Source organism: Gobius niger, assembly GCF_951799975.1.
Source record: "Gobius niger genome assembly, chromosome: 21".
In the NCBI taxonomy this organism is placed as follows: Eukaryota; Metazoa; Chordata; class Actinopteri; order Gobiiformes; family Gobiidae; genus Gobius; species Gobius niger.
In genome coordinates this window covers 17,703,781-17,721,122 of record NC_136872.1, presented here as the reverse complement: position 1 = coordinate 17,721,122, position 17,342 = coordinate 17,703,781, and the positions used below count along the sequence as shown (strand labels likewise).

General features: G+C 39.3%; 2 protein-coding genes across 2 annotated transcripts; one reads left to right on the top strand and one right to left on the bottom strand.

Moving 5' to 3' along the window:
* Nucleotides 1–3,800: 3,800 nt before the first annotated feature.
* LOC306981015 (FH1/FH2 domain-containing protein 3-like) lies at nt 3,801–10,743 on the top strand (the record flags this gene model as incomplete). The annotated part of the gene is made up of 4 exons (XM_079580561.1): nt 3,801–3,809; nt 8,718–8,947; nt 9,253–9,365; nt 10,667–10,743. The coding sequence occupies 4 exons, from the start codon at nt 3,801–3,803 to the stop codon at nt 10,741–10,743; spliced, it is 429 nt and encodes a 142-aa protein (XP_079436687.1).
* A 4,594-nt stretch (nt 10,744–15,337) lies between these two features.
* LOC306981014 (GTPase IMAP family member 7-like) lies at nt 15,338–16,411 on the bottom strand (the record flags this gene model as incomplete). The annotated part of the gene is made up of 2 exons (XM_079580560.1): nt 15,338–16,284; nt 16,363–16,411. The coding sequence occupies 2 exons, from the start codon at nt 16,409–16,411 to the stop codon at nt 15,338–15,340; spliced, it is 996 nt and encodes a 331-aa protein (XP_079436686.1).
* Nucleotides 16,412–17,342: the final 931 nt, after the last annotated feature.

Here is a 17,342-nt window from a genome sequence, read left to right as displayed (position 1 = left end):
TTGGGGCCAAATGCTTTCTTGGACAAACTCTATAGCCCTGTTCCGGTGGATCTGTGCATCATCTCCTGAAGACTCATTCATTTGTAAAGTGGCCTCTTGTATTTCTCTTTCAAACCTTAGCAGTGCCTCATTGGTGTAGCATCTTCCCCCATTTCTTCTCACAGTTTCCTCAATGCTGCTGAGCAGATTCTCAGTTTGGACTTGGTTGTTTCTGTATGGGTGCTCTTGTTTCCAGTATTTATTATCAAACACGTGACAGCGGCCTCCACATTTCTGCACCAGGTTTTTCACTCCATCATTCTTTGCAACCCATTCTTCAATTGTCATCCCCTCTGGAAGCTGATCTCCATGAGTGAACACCACTGTGCTGTATTTCAGAGACTCTTTACCAAATTGTTTAAATATTGTCTGAATAACTTCCTTCTCGTGCTTTGTAAACCTCTCCACTTTCAGCAGAATGAGAAAAGCGTGAATTCCAGGAGCACACTCTAGAAGAAACCTCAGATGCTCAGGCTCTATCTCTGTGTTGTCGAGCACAGTGTCGAGTGATCCTGGAGTGTCGATCAGTCGCAGCTCTCTCCCATTTACCGTCTTTAGCTTGGGCTGACACTCTTTGGTCTCTGAACCTCCAAAATGGCTGACTTTAAACTCCTCATGCCCTCCAAATATAGTGTTTGCAAGGCTGCTTTTTCCTGATCCAGATTTACCCAGAAGCACAATTTGCAGGAAATTTGTTTCTGAGGGAGAAGGAAGAAATGTAAGTAAATTATGAAAAAATGTTCACATTAGTTAAAAACAAAACTCACCACCCTCGACATTTAAGGGCTCATCATCAAACCGTGTTGTACTCTCCATTGTTGCCATAATTTTCTTATCGTTTGCTCTTCAACAGATCCAAGTTGCGTGGTCGAGTTACTGTGCAGCAGTTTCGTGACAGAAATGGACAGCTCAATGGGTGAGTTCTCTTGTTTTATTGTACAGTCTTGTGAAATGGGAGGTGTGGTCTTTTGGAAAATTCTATCTTTGTCTATTTGTTGCTTTGTTTGTTTCCTGACATAAAAATAGAAACATAATAAATATATATTAGACATTTTTGTCCGGCTCAACAATTCTTATGAAAAATCACAAATGTAAACATCTTGCAATTTACAAATTCATTTTAGCCAAACAACTTTTCCAAGGCAGCTGGCGTTTCATGTCTACCTGGGATTCCTGGCGCTGTGTTCCTGTTTGTTTTGTTTTCTACATTGTTCTAGGTTTTTCCTCTCCTTCATGCAACCCCCTCCCCCATTCTCCAGTTGTTCCCCAATCGGTTTATAACAGGGATAGGCAAGCTTGTGTCGTGGTCTCTACATCGCTCCAGGATCAAGAAGGTTTTCCCTCTCACCAGAAAACCTACAAAACAGTTTATCTGGAGTGATGTAGAGACCACAATAGAGTGCAAAGAATATAATTGTTTTTGACATTTAGTCAATGTCAATTTGTCCCTGCTTGTGTTACTATGATCAATTTTGATATTTAATGGGACTATACGGAGTTTAAAAATGTTAAAATTATGTACTTTCCTCCGCCTACATGTTCCAGCCATGTCTTAATGTGTAGAAAGAGCTCAGACCTGTTCACCACAACTGCCTCTAAAATCCTGCACTGTCACTCAAAAAGTTGTTACTTGTGTGCCGTCATGCACGAGTTTAATATATAAGGTGCAGTTATACATATGACCTGAGGTGGCAGTAGTGAGTATAACATGGACAACTTGCATCTAGCACCTTTAAGCCCATTATGCAATACCCTTTATGGGTTTTTTATTTCCATCAAAGCTCAAAGTCCAGCAACAGAGGCTGTAAAAAGAGACAGTACTTGCCTATCCCTGGCCAAGCACGTATTATAGTTATATACAATTACTAGTGATATTGGTCACAGAAGTTATTATGCACACATAAAGATATTTGAATACCATAATTAATTTATCAACATTTCAATAGGTTTTAGGTTTGCTTATATGTTTATTTTAGAGCTATTACGCGATTTATTACTTATAAAAATGTGCATTACTGAGTATATCAACAAAGAATCCTTACCTTGTTTGGTAATTATTGGTTTTCCGTCACATCACAGCTCTGCACACCCACTTACATCTAGTTAAACTTTAGTTTGGAGTCTGAAACACATAAGACACGTTGTAAGTTAACAATGATGTAGGCTTCTTGTTTGAGAACTAGGTCTTACTCAGTTCAATTGCAGCTGATTTTATATGAAGCTTATTATTATTATTATTTTCATTTCATATGGGTCAAAGCGACACTAGGCTATTCACAGTTACAGTTAGTCATTCATGTTAATCAACAGCTGATCTTTCTATAGTAAAAAGGTGTCTGTGTGTAAATTAAAGGTGGTACAGATTAAACGCTCACCCACAGCGATCGGATCTCCTCTTTTCAAGCTTTTGTTTTCTCCTCACCCTCCATGAATCAGTTTGTTGGGGCAGAAGTCCTGTAGTGGCGCAGTTTTCTTTCGGGTTGTTGCTGTGAGAGGTGTGGTCTGGTCTAAAGGTCCCGTTCTGTTCTGGTGTTTGTTTTTCTTCCGTCCACACAAGATGGCGTCATTCACTCTTTCAACTACCATGACTACAACCATAGACTGTAAACCTTTTCTTCAACACCACTTATTTATTGTTGTGCTTAGTGTTTATATTTTCATTGGGTCTATACAGCACTGAAGGTTTCATGTGGTTTTAACCTGGATTGACTCTGTGAACATCATGCATAACAGTTTAAAGTTTGACCAGGTTGCACTGTGGTAGAGAGAGTAATTCAGTGGTGAAGAAAGTTGATTCATTGATCAGGAAAGTGTATGTGTGGGGAAGCTGGCCAATGTGGTTAAGTAGGAGGCAGAATCAAACTTTCCATTGTAGCCCATTTATTGCACCATGGGAAAAATCAAACTTTACATATTTACAAAAAAAGAACTGTCAAAAAAACTTAACAAAGTCAAACAACCAAAAGTCAACTGAACTCAGGAAAAACTCCCCACGCACACAGCTACATGGTTTCTTCTCTTGACTGACTGCACGACCCTTTTATAGCAGGAAGCCCCTCCCCTGGTAAGTACATTCTACCTGAAGGTAAGTTATGTTTTCCATTTACAGGTTAGGTTTCTTTTACTGAAATATTCTTACCGGTTACTTTCATCCAACACTCAAACACAAAATACCAAACAAAAGCAAACAAATGTTAAATAAACACAAAACTCAAAACCAGTCCCCCCCCTGCACATGGACTTGCCCCAAGATTTCAAAATGGCTGACAAACAAGGCCACACCTCCTCTTTGTGCACCAGGTGGTAACTATTACCCATTTGTGATGAGTTCAAATGCTTTACAAACTGAACGTTTTGCACAAAAATAAAGATTTTAAACTAAATAGTGTGTGCTAAATGTCAACCAAACAAATAAACAAAACAAACCCGGGATAGTCAAGTTTAACTGTTTAGTTGGATATTGCAAAAAAAAAAGGACAAATGTGAAAACAATGAATACCTGAACATAACTAAATAAAGTGACAAAAATAAACTAAGGGAACAACGTACCCTCAACATACTTTGTCACAGTATGCTACAGTATTTGCCTTACAACACCGATATGAACTTTAACATGAATAAACAAAGACATGATGACGACGATGGATGATTATGATGATGATGAAGTGTCCCTCATAATTAATGTCTAAACATTCTTCTCACTTGTTCACCCACGGTCACTGTTGCAAGTGCAGCTGCCCCCACATTAAAGGAAACCCACCATGCCCCAAGTGCTATCCCACCGACCAAAATACCAATTACACATTTTGCAAGAGTACCCCTCACTTGGGGCCAAATACTTTCTTGGACAAACTCTATAGCCCTGTTCCGGCGGCTCTGTGCATCATCTCCTGGTGAAGACTCATTTATTTGTAAAATGGCCTCTTGTATTTCTCTTTCAAACCTTAGCAGTGCCTCATTGGTGTAACATCTTCCCCCATTTCTTCTCACAGTTTCCTTAATGCTGCTGAGCAGATTCTCAGTTTGGACTTGGTTGTTTCTGTATGGGTGCTCACTGTGTTTCCAGTATTTATTATCAAACACGTGACAGCGGCCTCCACATTTCTGCACCAGGTTTTTCACTCCATCATTTCCTTCAACCCACTCTTCAATTGTCATCCCCTCTGGAAGCTGTTCTCCATGAGTGAACACCACTGTGCTGTATTTCAGAGACTCTTTGCCAAATTGTTTAAATATTGTCTGTGTAACTTCCTTCTCGTGCTTTGTAAACCTCTCCACTTTCAGCAGAATGAGAAAAGCGTGAATTCCAGGAGCACACTCTAGAAGAAACGTCAGATGCTCAGGCTTTATCTCGGTGTTATTGAGCTCAGTGTCGAGTAATCCTGGAGTGTCGATCAGTCGCAGCTCTCTCCCATTTACCGTCTTTAGCTTGGGCTGACACTCTTTGGTCTCTGAACCTCCAAAATGGCTGACTTTAAACTCCTCATGCCCTCCAAATATAGTGTTTGCAAGGCTGCTTTTTCCTGATCCAGATTTACCCAGAATCACAATTTGCAGGAAATTTGTTTCTGAGGGAGAAGGCAAAAATGTAAATAAATTTTGAAAAAATGTTCACATTAGTTAAAAACAAAACAAAACTCACCACCCTCGACATTTAAGGGCTCATCATCAAAACGTGGCGTACTCTCCACTGTTGCCATAATGATTTTCTTATCGTTTGCTCTTCAACAGATCCAAGTTGCGTGGTCGAGTTACTGTGCAGCAGTTTCGTGACAGAAATGGACGGCTCAATGGGTGAGTTCTCTTGTTTTATTGTACAGTCTTGTGAAATGGGAGGTGTGGTCTTTTGTTGCTTTGTTTGTTTCCTGACATAAAAATAGAAACATAATTAATATATATTAGACATTTTTGTCCGGCTCAACAATTCTTATGAAAAATCACAAATGTAAACATCTTGCAATTTACAAATTCATTTTAGCCAAACAACTTTTCCAAGGCAGCTGGCGTTTCATGTCTACCTGGGATTCCTGGCGCTGTGTTCCTGTTTGTTTTGTTTTCTACATTGTTCTAGGTTTTTCCTCTCCTTCATGCAACCCCCTCCCCCATTCTCCAGTTGTTCCCCAATTGGTTTATAACAGGGATAGGCAAGCTTGTGTCGTGGAGAGGGACGATTTTAATCATTGCCTTAACAGCAAGGGCCGAACCTCACCATTGCATCCTCAAGTAACTCTTTCTGCGAATGTCAATGTTTTACATCAGTGGTTTTCGGGCGTCATGGCTTTGGGACCCACCATTACTCGAGGGTGACGAGCTGCAACCCAAATAAAACTGTAAATTGTTATCTATCATTTAAAATAAAATAAAAACAGCCCAGTAACATTCATAACTGATTCCGGTGTGTTTCCATGCACTTTCGAATGGAAAATTAAAACAGTTTCCCACAGAAAATGGTTCCGCAATCCACTTTCTGGTCCCGACCCACATGTTGAGAATCACTGTTTTACATTATGACCAAGCTCTGCCAGGAAATCTGAAAAATACTGACACTATTTCTTGCATTTTTAGAGCACTTTAGCAGGCATTTTATCTCCTATTTACATAATATTTCTCAAAATCATCTTGGGGGCCAGAGGTTCTGTGTGGAGGGCCGGATTTGGCCCGTGGGCCTGACGTTGCCTACCCCTGGTTTATAAGATTACTATTCCTGATGTAGTGGGCCAAGATTTATCTTAGATTTGACCAGTAAAAGAAAATAAGAACACAGATACATTGGCTGAAAAACAGGAGGCACATTTCTGTACCAAGTCCTTACTTCTCGCTTGCCCACTCTTTGATAGCACCACCTACAACAGTGGTGAATTTCAAATCTCTCTTCGGAGAAAACTTTAAGCATAGTATCTGCCACGGCCTGCTCCTGCCTCTCTTTCTTGCCAAGTATGTGCCAGGCTGATGTATATTTAAATACAAATAACGTTTTAAAGTCACTAAAAAATCTTACCATTCATAGTTGTGTTATACTGGTGTCTTGTGTCAGTGTTGCCCTCTTGAAATGACATGGGGGAGTCAGATAGTTTATTTTAAGCTCAAACACTCAGTAGGTCAACATAGGTCCCCTTTGAACAAACAGTAATGTAGTATTTAGAATGATTCAGGATTAAGTTCCAAAAACAGATAAAATTTTACTTACACGTTGCACAGATGTAAAAAGGCTTAGACCACAGCCGACTACACCACCGCTTCTTAAAGAGAGGCTATGGGCCTAGCTTAAAAAGTAGCTTCAGCAGGTCACATGACAAAGTGCTTCTGGTTCAATACTAAAATACTTTTATAAAAGGCAGTGTATTTAACTTTAGCAAAGGAATAAATATTGTAGTTTACAGTGAAAGCGCTTAAACACTGTGCAGGAAATGGGACGGCAACATCGGCTTCTGTTTTCTTTTTCTTGCTTGTTTGACATTTGATATTGACCCATATATAAAGTCAGTTCCTTCGGCCTGTGTATGGTCATGTCAAAAGCTGATGCCTTGCTGTAAGTGGAGGAAATATGCATGTATCAGCAATTAGGAGAGGAGAGTCAGTCAGTATTTCTCTGTTATAATTTAGCCAGTTGATTTCTGCAATTTCTAAAACCTGGAAAATGAAATAGTAAAATGTAGGAAAGTTATTGGCTTGTCTTCCACCAATAAAGTGCCTAAAATGGCTGTCTGGTGTAAAGAGTATACACTACCGTTCAAAAGTTTGGGGTCACTTAACCTCTAAACTCCCGCCTGAACCGAGAGCATTTTCTCCAGTTCAGCTTTACCCAAATCCTGCAGGCCAGTGTAACACTTCATTTGAAAGCTAAGACCTACAAAACTAAATTGATCTTTTTCCTCACATCATCAGATTTTTTTTCATCACTTTTTTTCATTTCATTTTTGTCACATTTTCGTGACTTTTTTTGTCACTTTTTCGTCAAATTATTCGCATTTTTTTGTCAAATTCTTATCACTTTTTTGTCCATTTTTTGTCACTTTTTCGTCCATTTTTTCTCAATTTTTCGTCAAATTTTTCTCACTTTTTTGTCAATTTTTTGTCAATTTTTGTCATATTTTTGTTCATTTTTTGTCACTTTTTCGTCCATTTTTTCCTCACTTTTTCACATTTTCATCCTTGTTTTCGTCTCAGTTTTGTTGCTATTTTCACACCTTTTTTCCAGAAGCTTTTGGATTGGGGTAAAGCTGGAGAAAATGTGCTCGGTTCAGGTGGGAGTTAAGGGGTTAAAGGGGCTAGATGCAAGATAGCCATTTTATACTCACTACTGCCACCTCAGGTCATACGTGTAACTGCACCTTCTATATTAAGCTCGTGCATGACGGCAATGCGAACCTGAATTAACACCTTTTTGAGTGACAGTGCAGGATTTTAGAGGCAGTTGTGGTGAACAGGTCTGGGCTCATTCTACACATTAGGACATGTCTGGAACATGTAGGGGGAGGAAAATACATAATTCTAACATTTTTAAACTCCATATAGTCCCTTTAAAATGTCCTTATTTTTTTTAGAGAAAAGCACAGTTTTTCCTGTGAGGATAACATTAAATTAATCAAAAATACAGTATAGACATTGTTAATGTCTATTCTAGCTGGAAATGGGTGATTTTTAATGGAGTACCTACATAGGCAGCGTTCTAATGGTGCATTGTGGTTGCTAATTGTGTTCGAGGTAGGGTTGCACGTTTTCAAGATTTTCATTAACCATTAACCGAGGCCCTTCGCGGCAGGGGCGGACTGGGACTGAAAAACGGCCCTGGCCCAAGTGAGTGTAAATGCAGCACTTCCACAAAGACATAGTTTAACCTCTTACCTCCCGTCTTAACCGAGTGCCTTTTCTCCAGTTCAGCTTTACCCTAATCTAAAAGCTTCTCAACTGGAAAGCAACGGTGTAACGCTTAATTTAAAAGCTAAGCCTACAAAAGTGATCGCTGCATTTTTGTCACATGTTATGTTGTTTTTTGTTTTTGATTACTTTTTTTTGTGGCTTTTTGGTGTGATTTTGTGACACTTTTTATTCCTTTTCCGTCGCTTTTTCCATTGCTATGTCGTCATGTCTTCGTCACGTTTTTTTGCTTTTCACCCTCGTTTTTGTCGCTATTTCAGTGCTTCTCTTTTAAGCTTTTAGATTTGGGTAAAGCTCGGTTAAGGTGGGGAGTAAGAGGTCAAGGAGAAAATTAAGAGGCCAGACTGGTGGCCCGAGAGCCAGTGGCCTTTCTGTGCACTTTTTCAACACAGAACCTGCCTGTTTTGGGAAGATATATTTAATGATCCAATTTTATTTAAATATTACTTTCGAACAATTTACAACTACTTTAGCTTTACAATAGATTTATATTCAACTAGCTGAGACCCGGCCTTCGGTGATTGCGTTTTGTATTATAGATAGTACTAATGCGTTTTTGCAAAATTATTGCAATAAAAAAAGATGAAATGGCAGATAAAATTGATCCCTATTGCAGGTTCTGTGGTATACGGTGGATACGGCTTTGCCAAACACCACCACAGAATATTTTGTTTTGTGTTTTTTAGGGTAAATGCAGTTTTTGATCTGATTATTCTGCTTTTTATTTTAAAAGGTTTACCAAATGTATCAAAAACTGCACATAAAAAACATGCACAAAACAAAATATACATTGAAAAAAGGTCCAGTCCAGCCTGTCCCAGCTGGAGGGCCTGTGCAAAGCCTCGTGGGAGCAGCTGAAGCTCCTGGACAAAGCGGATGAGAAGAGGAAACAGGGGAAAGGGGAGAAGAAGAGGAGCCAGGTGGACTCATCCACAGACGGGACGGTGCGACGCAGGCTGCCCAAGTTCCTGAAGGAGTGCGAGGAGAGACTGAAGGTGCTGAGGGCCGTGCACCGCAGAGTCATCAACAGGTGGGACGATTTCTGAGGAACATTAACCATAAACACCTATCAGCAGAAAGTAAATAAAAAGGGAAGCAAATATTCTGAAACGTCTTCTCAAAAATATCTACTTTGACAATTTATGGATTCTATTTGTGTTCTTTATCTCAACACTTCTGTGGTGTGTCCACTAGATGGCAATATTTCACTACAACCTGCTATAGAGGATGTTTTCAGTTTGAAGGAGTTAAATATTGTATAAAATGATAAGGGAGTTACATTTACATCTATTTTGTCATCTTTTCCTTCTTTTCTGATGGTCTTCGTCTCTCTAGGTTCCACTCGTTCCTGCTGTTCCTGGGCTACTCTCGGGCCATGGTGCGGGACATCCGAGCGGAGGACTTCTGCAAAACCATCAGTGACTATCGAGCGTACAGTGGCGCAGATGGTAGAGCGGGTCGTCTCATGATTGGAAGGTCAGGGGTTTCGAATCCCACCTCCTGAAAGTGCACACCATTGTTGTGTCCTTGGGCAAGACACTTCACCCACATTGCCCCCAGTGTCTGCGTACATTGGTGTATGAATGGTTGAGTGGATCCTTGCTGTAAAGCGCTTTGAGTGCCTAATGTAGGTGGAAAAGCGCTATATGAGTTGAGACCATTTACCATCTATAAAATAAACATTTAATGACTGCTTTTATCAATTGATATAGATGTCTTTATTCTTCAACACTACATACTTTTTATTCTCTGTATTTATATTTTAGTGAGTAAAGTGTGGAACATCATATTCAAAAAAACGTCAAAAGTTAGACTAGAATAGTTTTCCACTCTCCCTCTATGCTTCTGTAACAGTTGCAACAGTCTTGCGTCTTGTGGTGAAGTAAATCGAGTTTTTTGGTTTTATTTTCAGTTTGTTGCTGTGGGAGAACTTAGGCTAGATATATAGAAAATGGAAAAAAATGAGGTGTGGTCTGTCATAAAGTCACACGAGCAACATTTTGTATTCAAATATGTGCTTTTTTTATTTCTCAGGCAAAAAAGTATGACTATACAAGTAGTTTACTTTTATTCATTAACATTACATAACATTTTTCAGTTTCCAAATAACTAAGCCAGCCAAAAGTCAGCTGCTAGCCCACAACTGTGGCCTAAAGTGAAGGGTTTAATGAAATATATGAAGTATTACATTATTATTAGTAAACTTAATAGCAGCCTTATACATGCACACATGTGTATATGATAGGCATACCATGAAATAAACTTTCTTTTCCCAAATGTAAAACTGTGTTCTGACTTTATCTTGCAATAGCAAATATAAATAATATAAATGAATAGATACAATAAACAATTATTTTATTGACTCTTTATCCACATCTTTTGACATGTTCTATGGATTGTTGTTCATTGTAACGCTTTGCAGTATAGGTTAAATCATACACAGCAATTTTAATACAACTTAATATAATTAAAATATATTTGAACATCATGCACAACATTTATAAAGTTAAAACATGCACATTGGCAGAGTGGGTAATAAAGTGTGTTCAACAGGACTGAAGTATTTACAAGAGTGAATCTGATGAGACTGTAGACACTGGTATGAACCATAACATCAATAAACACAGATGACTGATGGAAACACAATTAAGCAAAAGCAAAGAAACATTTACATCACAGAGCGTTAAACAATTTAATTTGATGTCCCATTAAAATGATTTAATTCTGCTTTTCTTTCTCCTGTTTGGAGACATGTCCTGCCAGTCCACCCACTACCCCTGCTACAACAGCTCCACCTGCCACCACCGCTCCTGCTGCTGGAACTAAACAAACACTCAATGCCGCCAGTGTTAATCCACCAACCAAAACACCGATTACACTTCCTACAGTCACATGCTTTATTTTGGGCCAGAGCTTGTTGTGGACAGACTTTTTAGCCTTGTCTCGTCTGCTCCGTGCATCATCATCTGGTGAAGATTCATTATTTTGTTTAATGGCGTCTTGTATATGTTTTTCTATCTTTTGCAGTGTCTCATTGGTGTAACATCTGCCACCATTTTTTCTCACAGTTTCCTCAATGGTGTTCAGCAGGTTCTCAATTTGGACTTGGTTGTTCCTGTATTGGTGCTCACTGTGTTTCCAGTATGTGTTATCAAACACATGACAGCGGCCTCCACATTTCTGCACCAGGGTTTTCATGCTCTCATTGTCTTCAACCCATGATTCAATGGTTTCCTCATGGAGCTGGTCTCCATGAGTAAACACCACAGTGGTGTATTTCAGAGCCTCTTTGGTAAATTGTTTGAATATTGACTCTGTTACTTCCTTCTCGTGCTTTGTATATTTCTCCACTTTAAGCAGAATGAGAAAAGCATGAACTACAGGAGCACACTCTATGAGTAACTTAAAATCTTTAGAGCTCAACTCTGTGCTGTCCGTTTCTGTGTCAAATAATCCTGGAGTGTCGATCAGTTGCAGCTTTCTCCCATTTACTGTCTGAGTTTTGGTCTGACAGACTTTGGTCGCTGAACTTGCAGAATGACTGACATTAAACTCTGCTAAGCCTCCAAATATAGTATTGGCCAAACTGCTTTTTCCTGATCCAGTTTTACCCAGAAGCACAATTTTCAGGACATTGGTTTCTGAGGGAGAAAAAAATAAGAATTGTACAATGTAACATTTTTCACATTGATTAAACAGATAAAAAAAACTCACCATCCTCTGCATTTAGGTGCATGTATTCAAGCAGAGGTGATTCCTCCTTTGCTGCCATGATGATTTGTGTTTGTTTGCTTGAATAAATCCAAGTCGTGGTACTTTGTAGGTGCTGCAGTCTTGTGACAGAGATGGACTGGCAATGTGGGTGATTTCTTTCGTTTTGCTTTTGATCCTGGCAGATATTGTCTCGTGAAATGGGAGGTGTGGTCTTTTGAGAAATTCTATCTTTGTCTATTTGTCGCTTTGATTGTTTTCTGACATATTTTAAAAACACAATTGTTCAGCAAGAGCTAAAGATGCCCGTGGAGTTGTAGATGGACAGGCAGGAGACAGTCAAAAAAGAAGAAGTTTAATGACAATACAGGCCCGGAGACGTAACTCCACTGACATATTTACTTCTTCCTAAACAATAATAAATATACAGGATGTTAAACATATTTGTTCAGCTAAACAATTCTAATCAATAATCACAAATTAAACTTAACATACAAACATCTTGCAATTTTGCACTTTAGCTTAGGCACCCACAGTTTCCTGTCTAACTATTTCCTGTGTGTTTGCACATCACAAAAATGAAAGTATGATCAACTGTATAAAGTTTTTGAAAGTGTCTAATGTTTTATATGTTTTATGCACACACAAAGTCCATAACATAATCTACATATTTCATCGCTTGAAATCTTTATTTGGATGCCTTCTTTACAGGTCATACTGTGGGTTCAGTAAATAATGAACAAGTGCAGTAGGAGTTGCCTTGTGTACGAAATGTGTGGAATAAATAAACATGCTTTGCCATATAAAATGTGTTTGTCAAAGACACTGATCCCAGACAAAGCTACAGATAATAAGGAATTATTTTATTATACAATAGTGAAGGGCAGGGCTGGACACCGTTAAAAGATACCAGTATGATATCGGAATTTATTTTAGGAACGACCGGTATTTTTCCCAATGTTTACACAATTATTGTCATATTTTTGCCCTATTTATTTCTTGTTTCCCTATTTTGCTTTTGTAACAAAGTTTGTTACAAGTGAAGAAAAATGAAAACAATTAAAGCAGTCTTTGTAGAAGGTTCATACTGTCTTCTTAGGTTAAGAATTTTACAGGTTTGTTTCTTATAGTAGGACAGAAGGTTTAGTTTAAACTAAACCTTCTGTCCTACTATAAGAAACAAACCTGAAAAATTATACTGAGCAACAACATTTCAAGGGTGCAGTTTCCAATAATCGTCATATGTGAAGTCAAAAACATGCAGTGCTTTAGGCTGTGGTCAGGCCAAAGTAAAATATGCAACTATTTTCTTAGTATTACTTTTCGACATACAGAAACCATTAAATCTACCTGGTACAAAAAGGAAACTGACTGTCTTGCAGCGGAGAGACAGGAAGAGCGAGGCACGAAGCTCATGCACAGCAGCCCCACACAGTCTAACCACAAATTTAACAAACATTCAAGCATTCATCAAACTACATGTTTTCATTGTCCCCTGTTAATTGAGAATAACAGACATTTGTTGTATTAAGAAGAGAGCCCTCGGTTGATACTCTTTTTCTAATTTGATGAGAAAATGCACATATATTATCATTATTATTGCAGTCTGATGCAGTTTCCTTTGTGGATATGAAGTGCGTCTAAATCACAATGTTTCTGCTTGCTTACTGTTTGTAAATAACATAATACTGCAATAATATAGCACCACTGCATGATAGTTGTTGGCAGATTCACTCAGCATTGTAATATGTTTAAAGAGACAGAACATGGTATTATTACATTATTATTATCATTGTATTATTACATGATAAATTGGTGTCGACCCATTAAAAACCAAAGTCAGCTTTCATCATCAATAATCATCAGTTCTACATAATACATTATGCATAAACAATAAAAAGTGTGTTGCTCCCTGTGCTCCGTCTGCACAAACATTTAAGTCCATAAAGAGCAATATGAGGGAGAGATTGTCTTTCAGTCGACTGGACCTGGCAGCAGTTTCAACCCTGAAGGCAAACACTGAACAAACTGTGTTGGCAGTGTGGTGCCTGATAAGGCTTTGCGGGTGAGATGAGATGGGTGCAGGGGAATGCAGGGGAGCGAGGCGCCATCACCCAACCCAGTGCAAATACACTACACACTGACTTTAAGGCTTAGAAGATAATATAGTCTTAACATTACATTTGTGGTAAAGTTCCCCATCTGCTCTAGTTTACCCATCCCACAGCAGCTGAGAAGAAATGATATTGGGTTCTGTTTTTTTAAATGTATTTATCTTCCTCGATGTGAAGGGCTTTCATCACATGTGATCAAGCACGGTAGCACAGCGGTTAGTGCTCTTGCTTCACAGCTAGAAGGTCCGGGTTCGATTCCCACCTGCACGGGGCCTTTCTGTGTGGAGTTTGCATGTTCTCCCCGTGTCTGCGTAGGTTTCCTCCGGGTACTCCGGTTTCCCCTACCACTAAAAACATGCACAATAGGCCAGGATGAATGATGTGTGTGTGTGTGTGTGTGTGAGTGTATGGTGGTGGTCAGAGGGTCCATTGGCGCAGACGTGTGTAGTCGCGAAAGCGCTTCTGACAGTCTCCCCAGGGGAAACTGAAGCTACAAATGTAGCTTTCCACCACCGAGTATGGAGTGAATGTACAACTGTCTCATGTAAAGCGCTTTGTACCATGTCTGTGAAAGGCGCTATATAAATAAAGATCTTCTTCTTCTTCTTCAAACAGCGCTCACAGCCTCTGACGCCTCTAGATCTCGTGCCGTTACAACTCCAGCCCTGTCACCCCGCCCTCCTGACTGTACACTTGTTGCAGTGATACCTAACCCAGACAACAAATGCAACACCAAAAACAATTCCACCCAAAATAACTCCCCACAGAACATGTATTGGGATGCCCATTATTTGAAGGCTTTTAATGCACTGCCAGAACCCGTTGGTGAATGGGTGTCCTCCTCTGTTCTTCTGTCGATGGTCTTGCTGTATCTCTCGCAAAATCGTTGCAGAAAAAATAGCAAAATCCTATTCAGTAAGACTCAAGTTCAAATGTCGCTCTCTCACTTTATTTCTATAGCACATCGTTGAAGAAGTCAAAATGAAGACGTGGACGTTTGGAAAGAGCAAAACCAGGTCGGTCACGTTCAAAAGATTGTCCAGATAAAGAGAAAGTCAATCCACAGGACACAAAGAACAAATAGTCCGTTCAGTTCCGCTTTAGATCAATCTTAAATGTAGTGCTTTGTGTGAGAATGTTCCTTGGTTAGTGAAAAAACACTCTTAACTTATCTGCGATCCCCAAATATAAAAGACAATGGCAACTTTAAACAAGACTGCTTTTATTCATCGAACTAGACAAGAGATATAGTGTCTCTCACCAAACTGGTTTATATGTTTGTCATTTTACACACAGCTCTTTCTTACATTCTGTTAACAATATAGCAGGACTGTCAATGAACAAGGAACAGCATTCAGCTCTTTTAAGTAACAATGCTATGCTGTTGGGTTGTACTTAACATATATTTCTATACATTGAAAGAATAAAATGACACAGCTATTTTTGTACATTATTGCTTTTGCAAGAGAAACAAACAATAATACATTCTCTTTCTGTATATCGGATATATTTCTGTATATGTATGTATTGCACATTAAAACGATTTTAATAAAAGTAGAAGAGAAAACACAAATACACTTGATATTAAAGAATCATCAAGTGTTAAATAGCATCATTTTTTTCCTCTTAAAATGGCTCCTTCCTTTGGTCAGTTTGGGCACTATTCCGGCGAGTCCACCTCCTGTCACTGATGTCGCTGCAGCCGCGCCCGCCACCACTGCTCCAGTTATCAAACCTGGGATAAGAAGTGGCACCAGTGGTGTCCCGACTAACAGACCGATTGCACAGCCTGCAGGAGCCCCCTTCATCTTGGGCCAAAGCTTGTTTTTGACCAGTTCTTGAGCCTTGTTTCGTTTGCTCTGTGCATCATCTCCGGGTGAAGACTCATTCATTTGTAAAGTGGCCTCTTGTATTTCTCTTTCCAACATCAGCAGTGCCTCATTGGTGTAACATCTTCCCCCATTTACTCTCACAGTTTCCTCAATGGTGTTGAGCAGATTCTCAGTTTGGACTTGGTTGTTTCTGTATGGGTGCTCTTGTTTCCAGTATTTATTATCAAACACGTGACAGCGGCCTCCACATTTCTGCACCAGGTTTTTCACTCCATCATTTCCTTCAACCCACTCTGTAATCGTCATCCCCTCTGGAAGCTGGTCTCCATGAGTGAACACCACTGTGCTGTATTTCAGAGACTCTTCACCAAACGATTTTAATAAAGATCCTGTTATTTCCTTCTCATGCACAGTAAACCTGTCTACTTTAAGCAGAATGAGAAAAGCGTGGACTCCCGGGGCGGACTCCAGGGGAACCTTCACCTCTTCAGGGCTCAGCTCGGTGTTATTGAGCTCTGTGTCAAATAAACCTGGAGTGTCGATCAGTCGCAGCTTTCTCCCATTCACCGTTTTTGTTTTTGTCTGACAGAGTTTAGTCTCTGATCCTGCAAAGTGGCTGACTTTAAACTCAGATTGCTCTCCAAATAAAGTGTTGGCCAAACTGCTCTTCCCTGATCCAGTTCTGCCCAGAAGCACAACCTGCAGGAAATCTTTGTTAGAGAGAGAGAAAAAAATAATTAAGTACAAAACATCATGATTTGTTTTTATTCTTTATATATTTCACTTACCATTCTCTCCGTGGTGCTCATTACCGAACAGAAAGTCCATATGCTCCATTGCTCCAAGTGTGTTTGTGATAAGACTGTGAGATGTGTGGCTCTCTTAAAGCTACACTGCGTAGAATTTTAGCCAAAAAATAAAATTGCAATACAAGCTTTTATTTCATGACAGATATTTTCAGCATTGAAAAATACCTCAAACAAACATGTGATTTTGCTGTGAGCGGCTCAGCTCTCCTAAGACATGACCTAACTTTACCGGGAGTGGGTACGTCTCCAGCTCGTTTCCATGGAGATGTCAACTAAAGTCAGCAGAATTTGAGATTTAAACAGGTTAGGTTCCCATCCAAACCCATTCTTTGATTTCTCACTGCAGAAATAGCATTTTCTGTCGAGCTGGTCATTAGGAGCATGTTTTGTACTGATGGCAACAGTATAGTCCAAAATGTTACGCAGTGTACCTTTAAATAACTCTCCATGACACTCACTAAACCGGTTTAATGGGTTTCATTTTCCAAAGAAAACATGCTTGTTTTTCATCTTTACCAAAAGTCTGTATTGTTTTAGTTCCATTAGTTATGATGAAAACGCCCACTACAATTCAGGGGTAGAATATTTAAAACCATTTCGGTCCTGTATAGGGATAAACCATTAATAATATTAATTTGACTGCAGTGAGTGACCCGCGGATTTGTTTTTTTGAGACATATATATATGAAGTTATGTTTTGCTGAACTTTAGGTAATGGCACAAAAAGTTTATCATTCCACATACATTGCTGTTTAATTCTAACCCTAACCCCAAAACCACACTTTGACAGTCCTTCAAATAAGAGAGGAGCACCCAAAATGTCCTCACTTTTCAAAAATGTCCTCACTCTGTTGGTTAAAAACTCAAACTGGTCCTCACAATGTTGTAAGGACAAGAACACACACACATGAAATCTTGTACTGCTATCTTAGTGAGGACACTCATAGACATAATGCATT